This window comes from Dromiciops gliroides, chromosome 6, assembly GCF_019393635.1.
Source record: "Dromiciops gliroides isolate mDroGli1 chromosome 6, mDroGli1.pri, whole genome shotgun sequence".
In the NCBI taxonomy this organism is placed as follows: domain Eukaryota; kingdom Metazoa; phylum Chordata; class Mammalia; order Microbiotheria; family Microbiotheriidae; genus Dromiciops; species Dromiciops gliroides.
Genome location: NC_057866.1, coordinates 85,202,724 through 85,218,500, shown reverse-complemented (window position 1 = coordinate 85,218,500; position 15,777 = coordinate 85,202,724). Strand labels below are relative to the sequence as shown.

The window sequence follows — 15,777 nt, the reverse complement described above, 5'->3', positions numbered from 1 at the left end:
TTTCTTTTCAAATAAACTTAAACTCAGGGAAACTCGATTATAATGAAAATGTAAAAGCTGTTATCTTGCTGCCTTTGTTTTTTCATGATGTCATAGATTTAAAGAAGGAAGGGACTTTAGTGATCCCTCTCATTAGATGGATGAGGAAGGCAAGAAAGAGGCTTTAAAGGTTATCTTGTCTATACCTCCACTTTGCAGATATGGGGACTGAGACCTAAGAGGCAAAGCAATTTATCCAAGATCACCCAGGGAGGACCAAATCTGAGACGCAAACCCAGACTGGATCCAGGAGTGTTTCCATGACTACATCATGTTGCCTTCCTGTTTTTTTGAAAATAGCTTACATTTCTAGAGCACTTTCTTGTGTATAAAATTCTTTCTTCACAGTAATTCTCTCAGGGAGTATCAATAATCTTATTCTAATTTTACAAATGTTGTCAGTAGGTGGCACAGTGGATAGAGCACCAGGCCTGGAGCCAGGAGGACTCATCTGCCCGAGTTCCAATCTGGCCTCAGATACTTACTAGCTGTGTGACCCTGGGCAAGTCACTTAGCCCTGTTTGCTTCAGTTTCCTCATCTGTAAAATGAGCTGGAGAATGAAATGGCAAACCCCTCCAATATCTTTGCCAAGAAAATCCCAAATGGGGTCATGAAGAGTTGGAAATGACTGAAACGAATGAACAACAACTGAACTATACATACCCATGACTAGAAGTCAAACATAGAAACAAAGGTTCAATATATGTCAAAATATTAATGGTAGAACTCATTGAGGTATTAAAAAAACTACAAGCAAAGTGAGTACACATTGATTGTGTAAAGAATTAATTGTTATTTGCAGTTTTTATGACCCCATCTTTTGGCTAGAATTAAAAAAAAAAAACCTCACGCAAGCACTGGCCTCTGGGGCTCCACAAATGGCACAGTGCTCCACCCACTGTTTGTAGCCCTCACCATGGCGCTGGCACTTCATGTCATCGCCACTGGCAGATGCCTACATGAGCCTGGCAAAATTATAATGACTGGAAGCCTAGTCGGGGCAGTCATGTGACTGTCAAAGCGGCCATCCCATTGGCTGGGGCTGTGTGGGGTTTTTCTGGGATTGGGGGAGGAGAATTGGGCATGCTAGAATGGGGCAGGAAGCTGCTGTGTATTCTCAGCTGATTCCTGGGCGGTGGTGTTATTCAGGTTGTATAATTTCCCTTTCCCCATTTTATTTCCTTTCCCTTGATCCTACTGATCCTGTTTGTGGTTTTTTTTTTTTTTTTAAGTTCATTCTTGTTAAAATAAATCCTGCTCTGTTTTGAGGAAGGCTGCCGGTCTCCTTCTTTGCCCCAATATTGTGGCGAGCCACTTAGCTAACACTCCCCAATTAAAAATTGGTCCCCACAATTGACAAATGGCTGAAAAACTTAAAGTTTATAAATATAATGAAATATTAAAGTGTAGTAAGAAATGTATTCATAGAAAAGAGAAAAAAGTTGTGTGAATTGATATGGAACAAAATAGGCAGAACCAAGCAAACAATTAACAAAATTATTCTGACAATGTAAATTAAAAGATCATCAAAAGGAAGTTCAACTTTGCATGGGGGGGGGGGATCACAATAAAGCCTTAGGGAAGAGATTATGAAGCACATGTCAGGGCAGGGACAATAGAGACTAGCCCTATTATCCTTTGCTCTGATCATATGACGGTTGGGGTGGCAAGTCTAGTTCTGGGCACCCTATTGTAAGAAATAAATTTTTCAGTTTTAATGTGGTCAGAGGAGGGCAGCCAAGATGGGGAGGGGCTTGGCTACAGAATAAATCTTCTGAAGATTGGATGAAGGGATTAGGGATGTTTAACTTTAAAAAGAAAAGTCAATCAGTCAACAAAAAATTATTTAGCACCTACTATGTGCCATGCACTGGCCTGGAGATCCAAAGAAAGGCAAAAATAGTAATCCTCCGAGAGAACAAATCTAATGGGGACAAAATGCAAACAACTCAGTACAAACAAGATATAGAGGGGCAGCTAGGTGGTGCAGTGGATAGAACACCGGCCCTGGAGTCAGGAGTACCTGAGTTCAAATCCGGCCTCAGACACTTAACACTTACTAGCTGTGTGACCTTGGGCAAGTCACTTAACCCCAACTGCCTCACCAAAAAACAAAAAACAAGCAAACAAACAAAAAAACCAAACAAGATATAGAAAGGATAAATTGAAAATACGCTCAGAGGAAAGTCACTAACACTAAGGAAAACTGGGAAAGGCTTCTTGTGAAAGGAAGTATTTTAGCTGAGACTCGAAAGAAGCCAGGAGGTAGAGTTGAGGAGGGAGAGTCTTCCAAGAATAGAGGACAATCACTGAAAATGCACAGATTCAAAAGGTGGATTGTTTTCTGAGTGGAACAGTAAGAATCAAAGAGTATGTTCAGGTAAGTAAGGTGTAGCTAGATTGCAAAGGAAGGAAAAGCCTAGGTTTTAAAGGGTGTTAAAAGCCAAACAGAAGGTTCTATATTTGTTCCTAGAAGCAATAGGGAGCCACGGGAGTTTACTGAATAGGAGAGTGACATGGTCAGAAGTGTGCTTTGGGAGAATTAGGGGTGAAACAGGATCAAAGATTTTGAGGTCCTTAAGAGTCATGTAATGCAGCAGCCTTATTTTCCAGAGCGAGAAACTGAGACCCAGAGAACTAAAGTGATTTGCTCAAAATCACATAGGAAGAACTAGGATTTGAACCCAGTTCCTACTAATTTAGTGCTCTTTCCACTATACCATGTTCAAATTTAAAACGATATCTTCTAGGGGCAGCTAGGTGGCACAGTGGATAGAGCACTGGCCCTGGATTCAGGAGTACAAATCTGGCCTCAGACAACTTACTAGTTGTGTGACTCTGGGCAAGTCACTTAACCCCCATTGCCCCACAAAAAAACCCCAAAACCAAAAAACTATATATTCTACCTTCAAATACTATTTTCTTTCTACTACAACAGTCTGCATATACCATCACAGCACTGGGCTCTGGGGACTGGGAATGTCCTTCCCTACAGTAGTTCACTTAGTTATATGATAAAATTCAAACCAATATTGGAAATGGTGCCCCTTCCCTTTTGTTCACTCAGATGTTTTATATGTGAAACTCTCTTTGGTGTCTGGAATATTCCCCAAGTCTCTTTTAGAGGGAAAGTTAAAGAAATGGGAAACATTAGACATTCCCAGCATCGTAATTCAGGTGCCCCAAAACACAAAGTAGTTCTCTTTGAAAGCCCCAAGAAACCCATCAGTCCTTGGTGAGGAGCCTTTGTCTGCCTAGAGCAGACTTATGGAGAAACAGCAACACAAAGGCAAGCCCAAACAAAATTGTCCCTAATTCTTTTAACCAGAAATTGATCTTTAAAGCCAACTCTTTCCTTCTAAAAGACTCTAATCAGAGATTGCACATTTTTGCCATTATTGCCAATAAGAATGAGTGAATGACTGAATATGCTTTTTTAAAAATGAAGTCCTTATTTGCAAAGTATGGCGCTAAGAATTACAGATACAAAGAGAAAAGCAAGATAGTCCCCGTCCCCAAGGAGCTCGTGTTCTAATAGGAGAAGATAATACACATAGATTTTGGCTGCAAGTCAGATAGAAAGGCTCCACAGTGCCTAGGGTACGGTCGACAGGGAAAATCTTTAATGTCAATTCCACTAATAAAATCACATCTACTTCTGATGTAAATCCGTTTGACAATCACAATATATACTTTGGTGGTGATGATTTTCTTAGCTCACATTAATAAATCTCCTTACTCCCAATAATCCTCTGAATTAGTAAGTGTGAAAGTATTATCATGTCCCTTTGACAGATGAGGAAACTGAGGCTGAGAAAGATTAACTGATTTACCCAAGATCCCACAGCTGGTAAGTAGTAGAACTGGCAAGTGATTTTTTGTCTTTGGGCTCCAGGTAGATTGCTGTTTCCATTACTGCATATTCCTCTCTTTCTCTAGTTGGATGCCTTTTCTAAAGAAACTCATATTGATGGAAGGCAAATAGTAAACTTAATGAATCCTCTACAATAGGTTAATGCAGCATTTTCAATAAATGGTACGTGGCCCGGCACTCCAAGACAATCTATCTGACATTTCATTTCAAAGAACTGGGAGATCACATACATTTGGCTGAGGCCTGAGTGTAAAAGGATCCTCTCTTATCATTGAGGACACCAGGAGTCCTAAATGTCACTGTAATTTTCTCCCTTTGATCACAATCTCAGAAGGGAATACCCTTTCAAACTGTCATTTTCACACTGATGAGGGAAATAATAGGAAGCACCAATGGAAGGCATGGTGATTCTGTGGAAAGGGGAAGGGATTGGGAGTTGGAAGACCTGCCCGTCCCTAGTTCATTACCTTGGGCAGATTACTATATCTCACTCGACTCAATTTCCCAAACTTTAAAAAGAGAAGTTTGGCTTTGTAGAAACTTTGAAATACAAGTACAGGAGTTGAGAGAAACATAAATAGGAAAACATGACTGAAAAATCATAAGGTAATAAACAAGGATAAATTTCTTGCATTCAGAACTCTATCATCATTAAGGATCATAAATAGAGTCTAATTAGACAGTAGGCCTGGCAGTGGTTCTGTTATGTTTTGAGGAAAAAAAGAATGGAAAGAGAGAAGAAGAGGAAAACAGTGGATGGGGGGAAGGGAGAGGGAGGAAGGGGACAATTATATACATAGAATATACAAATAGAAAATTTTATACAAACAAGGAAGAAGGGGTGGGAGAAATGGATCACACTTGAGGCTCACTCTTATCTGAACTGGTCAAAGGAAGGTAGAATAAATGTACATACACAGTTGTTACAGAAATGCATTTGACTTTACAGAAAAACAGGGAACAAAGAGGAAGAAGGAAATGCAAGATATATTAAGGGAGGGATTTGTCCTAAGCAAAAACCTATAAGAATATGCAAAAATATTTATAGCAGCTCTTTTTACAGTAGCAAAGAATTAAAACTTGAGGGGGTGACTATCGGTTGGGGAATGGCTGAACTAATCATGATATATTAATGTCATGGAATGCTATTGTGTTGTAATGAAGAAGGTTATAGTTTCAGAGAAACCTGGAAAGTCTTGTATTAACTAATGAAGAGAAAAGAAAGCAGGAGAATGTTATATACAATATCAACAATACTATAGCAACAAACAGCTCTGAAAGATTTAAGAGCTCTGATCTAACAAACTATTGTTTCAGAGGAGTCATAATGAAACCCACCTCCTGATAGAGAGGTGATGAACTTGGAGTATGGATGGAGACTCTTTTTTTGGCATGTGGCCAATGTGAGAATTTATTTTGCTTGACTATACCTGTGTTATGGGCAGTTAGGTGGCACAGTGGATAGATAGCATACTGGTCTTGAAGACTCATCTTCCTGAGTTCAAATACAGCCTCATATACTTACTATCTGTGTTAGCTGTGTGACCCTGGATAAGTCACTTAACCCTATTTGCATCAGTTTCCTCAACTGTAAAAATGAGCTGGAGAAGGAAATGGCAAACACTCCAGTATCTTTGCCAAGAAAACTGCCAAATGGGGTCACAAAGAGTCAGACATGACTAAAATGACTGAACAACAACACATATGTGTTATAACATGATTTGGTTTTTCTTTCTTAAATTGTTCGGGGGTGAGGAGAGATGGAGGGGAAGAGAAATTGGATCCTTCTAAAAATAGTAGTTTAACTAAAAACAAAACAAAACAAAACAAAAAAGGGAGGCTTAAATGATCTCTAATTCCTTTTCTACTCTTCCATCCTCTATTCTATAATCTAAGGTTGTTCCAGCACTAACATTCTTTATTACAAGTTCTAAGACTTATTATTATATAATGTCAGAGAATCAGAGTTGGAATAACCTTAGACAGCTATTCCAGCCCTCTTACTTTACAGATAAGAAAACAGAGTATTAGATAGTGGAAGCGACTTACGGAAGCCAGGACAGCTGATGTTCATATTCTAAGTTCTAAGTTTTGAGGTTCTTTATATTCTAAGGAATGCTTTCCCCCCACCCCAACTTTAATATCCCATGTTTTATAACAAAGTCTCTTCCAGCTCTGAGTTTATGATTTTGTCTTTTCCTAACCCTTATGATTTCTAGATTGAAATCCTTCATTTTAAATTTAAAAGTTTTCAAGAGATTGTAAAGAGTTTTACAACTTGGTGAGGTTATTTTAAAGCGTATTTCATGACGGTATGGTGCTGAAATATATTTCAAAATGAAAAACATTATTCTCCTCACTGTGAAAGTCTATACTACTGAACCATGAGAGGGTAAAGACAACCACCTTCAGCATTTTTATGATATACATTGGAGGGGAAATGAATTCACCATCTACACCCAATAAGGGCCATGGGGATCAAATCAAGTTTCCAAATTTTTTTTGTTGTTTGTTTGTTTGTTTTTTCTTTTTCTTTTTTTTTTTTCAAGTTTCCAATTTTGAAAAAATACAAAATACAATTTGGAGGCTCTGCCTCTGCTCACTGGCATGACCAGCCCTTCATCTTTAGTCAAAATGAATCATGCTTCATCAAGGTCACAAAATGTCTCCTTCTGGTTTTGTATTTTTTTCCTTTTTCTCTGAAACCCTTTATTCTATATTTCTAATTTTGGGCATTGGACGCCCTCCTGGAAGGGGCTAATACCTTCTATTTTCTTTCTAATTTTTAGTAGTTCTGATTTTTCTCTTCAACTCCTTTCTATTTCTGACACTTGTGACCTGTGTGCCTTTCTGTAAGTGACTAAACCGCCCTGGGTCTCATCCTCTTCATCCTTACAATTGGGAAGTTGGACTGGATGACGTTCAGCTTCCAGCTCTAGAACTATGATCTTATGAATCCTCTCCTCCTCTCTCCAACTCCATCTCATTTTTCTTCTAATAATCTCACCCTGCCCCCCAGAAGCAAGTAGGCTTTTCATAGTGTTTTCACATTCATTAGCTCTCACTTGACCCTCACAACAACCCAGCAAAGCAAACAGGGCAGGTGCCATTATCTCCATTTGACAGATGAGAAAAACTGAGGCTGAAAGAAACTGAGCTGCTTGTTGAAGCTAATGAATAAGAGACATGTAGTAGAAAGAGTCCTGGACTTGGAATGAGAAGATGTGACAATTTGTTGTTCAATAGTTCAGTTGCATCCAACTTTCGGTTGACCTTGTCAACCATAGCACACAATCCTGTTCATGAAGTCTTCATGGAAAAGATACTGGAGTGGTTTGCCATTTCCTGTCCCAGTGGATTAAGGCAAACCGAGGTTAAGTGACTTGTGTAGGGTCACATAGCTAGTGTCTCAGGTCTTCCTGACTCCAGGCCTAGCTCTCTAACCTCTACATCACCTAACTGCCTCCGAGGCAATTACTATCTGTCCAAATCATTTCAGCTCTCTAGCCCTCAGTCTTCTAGCTTGTCAAATAAAGTCAATTATACTAACATTGCACAGATAGATTTCTCTAATCTCCATTTTCATTTTCAAATTCGGCCCTTTTTTAAATCCCTTGCCCTTGACTCCATCCATCACTAGCATGGAAAGGGTACTTCTGAACCACAATATTCCTAGGGGCTCTGCAGGAGGGACACAAGCTCTGCCTTTTATAAAACCAAAGGCACTAGATGAAAACCAGGCATCTCTGTGGTAATAGCCAGGACTAGAATTCATCAGCTGTCCTGATTTCTGATTTCTCCTGATTTGATGCAGTATGTTTCCTAATCCACCATGCCACTCATACACTGGAGTTATTTATAAAATATCATAAATTTTAGAGAGACAGACTGCTGAATGAATTGATTTGTTTGAGTATAGGGAACCATTTAACCACCATCATTAGCCTCACTGCCACCATTATCATCGTCATGATTTATTATTATTATTATTATTATTATTATCAATTTAAATCTTTGAATTGAGGAAAATAGCCTGGAACATATCCATATTCATGAACAAGTATGATATAAGGAACAATATAAAGGGGGGAAAAGAGAAATACAGGTGGAGTGTGCTAAGAAAGTCTGAGAACACATTCAGTTGGGAGAGTAGGGGGAGGAGCTGGGAAAGCTTTATAGAAGAGGTGGCACTTGAGCTGATCCGCGAAATAAAGGAAAGATTTCAACAGGCAGGGGTAACCTGGGGTCAACACCCAGCTTCTCAGCTTCCTAGATGTGTGACTTCCAGCAAATCACTTTACCACTCTGAGACTCAGTTTCCTCATCTGAAAAATGGCAATAATAATGCACCACTTCCCTTACATGGTTGTCATAAGTATAAATAGAGTAATGTAAGGTATTATTATCTTAGCAACTGGCATCATGTATATTTGATAGCAGGAAAAGATATTTGTTCAGCCCTTCTTATGTCAATCAAGTATGTTGGTATTTATACTGAATAGAACGGGTAAGTAATATGAAAAATTTTGGTTCTCAAACCTTTCTTTTTGCAATACCTTCACAATCAAGGAAGGATACCCACCTACCTACCTACCTACCTACATATCTACCTATCTATCTACCTACCTACCTGCCTGCCTACCTAGGTATCTATCATCCATCTATCTATCTATCCATCCATCCATTTTCCTTATTTTTTTTAAAACATACCTGGACTGTTTCTTTATTTCCCTCCTTCGCTCTCCTTCCATAAACATAATCTGCCTCCCACTTGAATCAAAGGGTTGAAGAAGACTGGATTTGGAATCAGAGAATGCACATTCAGATCTTGACTTCACTTACTCCTTGTGTGGAGGAAAGCAAGCTGCAGTCTCTTTGGGCATCATTTTCTGGTAAGTAATGAAAAAAGGGGTTGGTGGATAGATTTCAGGGGATCCATGAACTTGGATGGGAAAAATGAATTTTCACTAAATTTCCATTTCCTTTCTGGTCCTAATGTTATTCATTTACAAACATAATTCTGAGGAGTCCGTAGGCTTCACCAGACTGTCAAAGGAGTCCATTACAGAAAACTAGGTTAAGAACCCCTGGACTAGAGGATAACTAAGGTTCCTTCAAGCTCTAAATGCTATATGATAATTTATCTCTATCAAAGGATATGCAGTGACTTTGCAAACTTTGCAAAGATCATTGAATCCAACCTCCTTGTTATATGTATGTGAATACTGAGGACCAGAAAGAGACCCGAATGGTCTTTGATTACTTCAATCCTGCTCTCACCTACCTCTCTAACCAGTCTGTCCAGCTTTCATTTCTCCATTCTACAGACCAGAGCCATTGTTAAGCTTTTTGCTCTGGTGGTGCTAATTATGTTTGCTGTTCAGTTTGCCTTGACAGCACTAATTTCCCCAAGGACATTGCTGGTTTTTAGGGAGTCTTTTTCTGCTGTCTTACTCTTATACTTATACATAAGTTCCAGCTCTTCAAATTTAATCACCAGATCCTGTAGAATAAAGGTATTTATATGCCAAGCCAAGGAAGTCATAGTAATTTCTTTTTCCCTGAAGGATCCTTCTTTTCCATTAGATGGTAAACAGTGATCTCTTAGCCACACATAGTTTGAATCTCCTGTTCCCCTAAAATTCCTATAGGGCTTCATGTGATATATTTTGGACAAAATCAATGCCCAACAAATGATTCTGGCTTACTGACTTTCAGGCCTGACTTCATTCTATGGAGGTCTTCTGTTTAATGAGCACAACACCTAGAGCTGAATCTCACTCCCTCATTTTATAAATGCATAATTTGAGACCCAGGAAAGTCTCAAAATACTTGCCCATTAAAGAACTGGAGACTAACAGTTTCCAGCAATTAGGGAAGAGATGAACAAATTAGTGTATGAATAAAATGGGATTCTATTGCATTATAAAAAAATGCTGAAAGGGGTAGTTTCAGAAAAATGTAAGACTTGTATGAACTGATGCAGAGGTCAAGGAGCAGAATTAGGAGAAAAGTTTATCCTAAAAAAGCATTGTAAATATGAATAACCTTGATATACTTAAGAACTCTGATAAATGCAATGACCAATAGTGATTTCAGAGGGCCAGTGATCAAGAATATTACCCACCCCAATAATTTTACCAAAGAAGTGATGGACTTAGGGAAGAGACACATTTTTGGATATAGTAAATACAGGAACTTTTTTTTGCTTGACCATATTTTTATTACAAGCATTTTGTTTTTCCTTATTTTTTTCAGTGGGTGGGGAAGTAGGAAGAAGGGAAAATTAAGGATTGTTAATTAAAAAATAAAATTAGTGATTCATAGATGTTTAAAAAAACTGTATTTGCCCAAGCTCACTTAAGTAATAAATAGGATGACAAAAACTTTCTCTCTGAGGTTCTTGGATAAGCTCAGGTACTGGTAAAGCACGCCAACCTTTTTATCATGTTTCTTTTTGGGTAGCAGAAAGTTAACAGTCAGGTAAAATAGATCCCAACCCTTGGTCAGTGGGCCACAAGGCAGATTTAGGAGAAATAAATGGAGGGGGCAGCTAGGTGGTGCAAAGCACCGGCCCTGGATTCAGGAGGACCTGAGTTCAAATCCAGCCTCAGACACTTGACATTTACTAGCTGTGTGACCCTGGGCAAGTCACTTAACCCTCATTGCCCCACCAAAAAAAGAAAGAAATGAAATTTGTAAATAGGCAAATATGGCTTTGTTTTAAGCGGGGGAAATCCTGACTATTAGAATTACCCAAAAATGTATTGCCTTAGAAGGTTATTGGTTCCCCATACAAGAGTACTTCAAGAAAAACTGGATGGACAACATTTAGGTGTGTTGTAGAGAAGATTTATTTCACCCACATATGGGATGGACTAGCTGACCAGTGAATTCCCTTCCAGCTCTGTAATTCTATCAGTATGAAAGAGATAGAGAAAAAGAATCATGAGAAGATGAAATCAAGAATTGGGAAAGCAGAGTACCTTTGCATGAAACTTGGCAGCTAATCAATATCAAAGCAAGGATTTCAATCAAGGTCCTCTGACTCCATTACACTCATTCTTTTCACAATTCCATGTACTCCCTCTTTCATTCATTTGATTGTATCTTGTATCATTCTCTACTTCTATACTCTGTATATTCTCTGTACATTCTATACTTTGTATATCATTGTCTAATTCAGAAGTTCTTAACCTTTTTTGTGTAATGGACCTTTAATAGATAGCCTGGTAAAGCCTATGGATCCTTTCCCAGAATAATGCTTCAAAGTGAATCTCTCTCTCTCTCTCCCTCCCTCCCTCCCTCCTTCCCTCCCTCTTTCTGTGTGTGTGTGTATGTGTGTGTCTTTCTCCCTCCACACACACACACATACACACATACATACATACATATATATATATATTTATAATATATATATGGTTTTTCTTTTGTATTCATATGTACAAATGAATACAAAAGAAACCAATTATATTGAAATATCTTTATCAACTGGCAGATTTCAGAGAAACATGTAAGGACTTATAGGAACTGATGCTGAGTGAAGTGAGCAGAACCAGGAGAACATTGTAAACAGTATCAACAACGTTGTGTGTTGATCAACTGTGATGTACTTGACTCTTCTCAGTAATACAATGGTTCAAGATAGTTCCAAAGGACCCATGATGGAAAATACTCTCCATATCCAGAAAAAAAAGAACTATGGAATCTAGATGCAGATTGAATCATACTATCTCCATTTCTTCTTGTTTTTCTTTTTTGAGGTTTTTCCTTTTTTCTCTAATTCTTCTTGCACAGTATGACTAATGCAGAAATATATTTAATGTGATTGTACATATATTAACCTATATCTGATTGCTGGCTGTCATGGGGAGGGGGGAGTGAAGGGAGGGAGGGAGAAAAATTGAAACTAGAAATCTTATAAAAACAAATGTTGCAAACTATCTCTACATGTAACTGGAAAATAATAAAATGCTTTTATGGAAAAAAGAAATATCTTTATCAAAATATTAAAATAAGCAAATTCATAGACTCCATATTAAGAACCTTTTAGTGCTTTGTAAGTTATGTGTAACTTGCTAAACACAAAATCTTTTGGTTTTCTTAAAATCCTCATTCAATAGCAGTTGATACTGCTAGAAAACTGAACAGAAAAGATCCTAACCTGAAATTAGAATGCAATTAGAATCAGTAAGAAAGTTTTTCTCTGAGTTTAATACAATTTGATTTGGTAGCATTCTAATTTTAACTGCTTAATCCATGAAAGAAAAAGTTTGTGTGCAGAGTGGGAGATATGCAATCTCTTCTAACTCCAAAATCCTTGAACTTGCATTTCCTTGAGTGGAAAAGCATGGGGAGCAGAGAAGATAGGTCATATGGATAGTCACAGTGAAGTTTGGGAACTGGTTCCTATGGTGTGACAGTTCTCCATAGCTTAGAATCTTCTTACAGCTTAGCAGTAAGTGGCCAGGCACTGGACTTGGAGTCAGGAAAACCAAGTTCATATATCATCATTGACACTGACTAGCTGTGTAACAATAGACAAACTCACTTAACTTCTCTGAGACTCAAGATTCCCATCTGCAAAATGGAGCTAATATTTTTACTTTCTGTCTCATGTTGTGAAAGTATTTTGTAAACCTTAGAGTGCTATAAGACATTGTTATAACTGCTATTATCAGTTAGTATAAGCATGACTTATTGACCCTCAAAATTAAAGCAACCCATACTGGGATACTTAGTGATTTCAATGAAAAGGTGGGCATAGGGGACTGTGGCAAATATATGTATGTATTTAAGTATGTATGTATATATGTTATTGTTGTTCATCTTTCATTTTTGAAGAGGGCCAAGGATATCACAAAGGTAATGTCTTGACTTGTGGATTAAATTCAAGTGAGGCAGATTTGCACAAAGTTGTCAGCTTCACTCTCTCTTCCAGAGTCATTGAAGTCCAGTGGCAAGGTAATAATCAAGACAACTGGTGATGGACTGGGATCTCACATTTGTGAGGTCCTTGAGTGTGACAATTGAAGCTAATTGCTATCTAACTCAGGGGTTCTCAAAATGAGGTTTATATACTTCAAGGTAGCACAAGAAGCTTGTCAAAGGGTTATGGGGACTATTTTAGTAAATACCTATCTTATCCTATTATAGATTCCAAAATAAGTAACATTCCTGGGGGGAAAAATACATTTGGAGAAACTATGGTAAGAAGCGGTAGCAGTGGGCCAGCTAGGTGGCACAGTAGATAAAGCACTAGCCCTGGATTCAGGAGGACCTGAGCTCAAATCCAGCCTCAGACACTTGACACTTACTAGCTATGTGACCCTGGGCAAGTCACTTAACTGTCATTGCCCTGTTTTAAAAAAAGTGGTAGCAGGGTAAGAAAGAGAGAGAACACTACAGAATGTCTGAGAATCTTAAAACAATTAGAGAAATAATTCCTGCTGACTTAAATGAATGAGTTTGGGATATGACATCCTTTCCATAATGAGCTAAAAAATATCAACAACAATGACCCAGGGAATACTTATCTAATACAATAACCAGAAACTCCTAATTGATCCAATCAATGTTACTACAAAAAGTTTGGTGTACCCTTGGAGAAGTCTTATTAAATATTCTTTCTTATGAAATGTACTCACCAAATTTTTATTCTCCTGATAACAACTTTTATCTGTGAATCAGGATTCTCAGTCCAGTTCTCAATCAAAGTCAGAAGGGGAAAAAACAAAAAGGAGGTGGAATATGAAATGCTACGATTTCTTTCAAAAACTATATTGAATTGAATAATGATCAAGAGTGAATAACAACTATTCTTAGCAATACAGAGATCCAAGGCAATTCTGAAGGACCTATGATGAAAAATACTATCCACCTCCAGAGGAAGAATTGATGGAATCTGAATGTGGGGTTTTGTTTTTTTGTTTGTTTTTCCTTTGTTTTTTTGCTCTTTTTATTTTTCTGGGTTTGACCAAGATGAAGAGATTCAATGTAATCTTATTTTCAAGGAGAACTGGACCTTAGAGTGGTTTGGAGGTTGGGGGGAAGAAAAGACTAAAAAAGAAGGGGAGAGTCCTGAATTCCCTCCCCCAAGATATTACTTATTAATAATTGTTTCTCACAGAGAATTATGTAAGAAAAGACTCCCCATGATGGACAAAAGCCGATTTGGCATCTACTCTGTATCCCAGTATTTGCTTAACTTGCATATAGTTTATACCAAGAACAAGAGGTAGGTGGAGAAAATCAGTAAGAGAAATAACAAAAGGGGGCAGCTAGGTGGCACGGTGGATAAAGCACCAGCCCTGAATTCAGGAGGACCTGAGTTCAAATCCCACCTCAGACACTTGACACTTACTAGCTGTGTGACCCTGGGCAAGTCACTTAAACCTCAGTGCCCAACCCAAAGAGAGAGAGAGAGAGAGAGAGAGAGAGAAAGAGAAAGAGAAATAACAAAAAAATAATGTGGAACTTATCACATTTATCAATAGGAGCAATCCATTAGGATCTAAAATGATACAAAAGAAATTATTTCCCCAAAAATGATAGAAAAATTATTCTGTCGGTTCTAAATTGCAAGGTCTCTTCTGTATGAAAAAGGCATTTTGACAGAATGCAGTATTTTTTTCTCTATACATATTGACATTTTGTTGTTCTCTGTAAGATTGTTTTTCATCACTTGGCTGTAGCTGGCAACATACTTACTGAAAAGATGGCAGCCAAAATCTCAGTGCCCCCAGTACTCAGGGTTATATATGGAATCTTCTCTGTAGGGATCCCAGCAGTAGAAAAGATGCTGTTTGTGTAGAACCAAATCTATGCCGGAAAAGAAAATAGGGGCTTGTGTAAGAGGCATTTTCTTTCTCTCTTTTTTTTTTTTAGAATTTTATTTTCCAAATTACATGTAAAAACAAATGTTTACATAAATTTTTAAAAAAACTTTGTGTTCCAACTTCTCTTCCTCCCTCCCTTCCCACCCCCACCCCAAGAACTCGCAGTCCATCTACAGAGAAAGAACTGATGGTATCTGAGAACAGACTGAAACACATTTTTTTTTGACAATTCCTTAATCTGAAGTTTTGTTTTTATCTGTTTTCTCTTACAACCTAGCTAATGTAGAGTTGTTTTCCATGACTACTCATATATAATTTATATTGAATTGTAAGAAGCATTTTCAATGCTAAATCCAAGCACAGCAGCATCTCCTTGCAGGCACAGCTGTATGGTAGGAACATCCCTGGAATAGACATCGAGAGATGGGTGTTCTATAGCTGGCCCTGCTGTGTGAAGGTGAGCAACTCATTGCTCTTCACCTTGTTCCTATGTAAAATGAGGGAGGTGGGGGGTTGGACTGGATTATCTCTAAGATCCCTTTCAGGTCCAGGGCTCTGGGATTCTACACTGCATTCTATGCTGATTGGCTGTAAAAATAAAATATACATTGAACATAAACCTATATTTTCCTGCCCTCACTTTCAAAAACTATCATTTGAGCATCACTGGACATTGCTCTCTCTCGCCCATGATCTGCAGTTGAGTCAAACTGGCCTTCTCTCTTCTCTGCACAAAAAACCCCACTTCATCTCGTCTCCCCATGTTTGTACTGGACTTCCCTCATGCCTGGAATCCACAGCCTCTTTATTTTTATGTTAGAGTCCCTCTTCCTTTAGGATGCATCCCAGGCACTGTAATCTGCATAAAACCTTTCCTGATTTCTTCCCTAAATACTATTCTCCATCCCAATACCTTATATTTAAATATATATATGTACATCTATATACATACATAGATGTATGTGTTCATACATAAATATATACATATATTATACATGATTTATTAACTTTACATTTCAGCTGTA

General features: G+C 38.1%; 1 protein-coding gene across 4 annotated transcripts in view; it reads right to left on the bottom strand.

Annotated features, from left to right (window-relative positions):
- Positions 1-15,777, bottom strand: part of SLC2A9 (solute carrier family 2 member 9) — a 310,297-nt gene that overhangs the window by 141,270 nt on the left and 153,250 nt on the right. For all 4 annotated transcript variants that reach the window (XM_043972628.1, XM_043972627.1, XM_043972629.1 and 1 more), the window contains one exon: positions 14,625-14,735. In XM_043972628.1, coding sequence (XP_043828563.1) covers positions 14,625-14,735 — 111 coding nt within the window. The remainder of the gene's footprint in view (positions 1-14,624; positions 14,736-15,777) is intronic.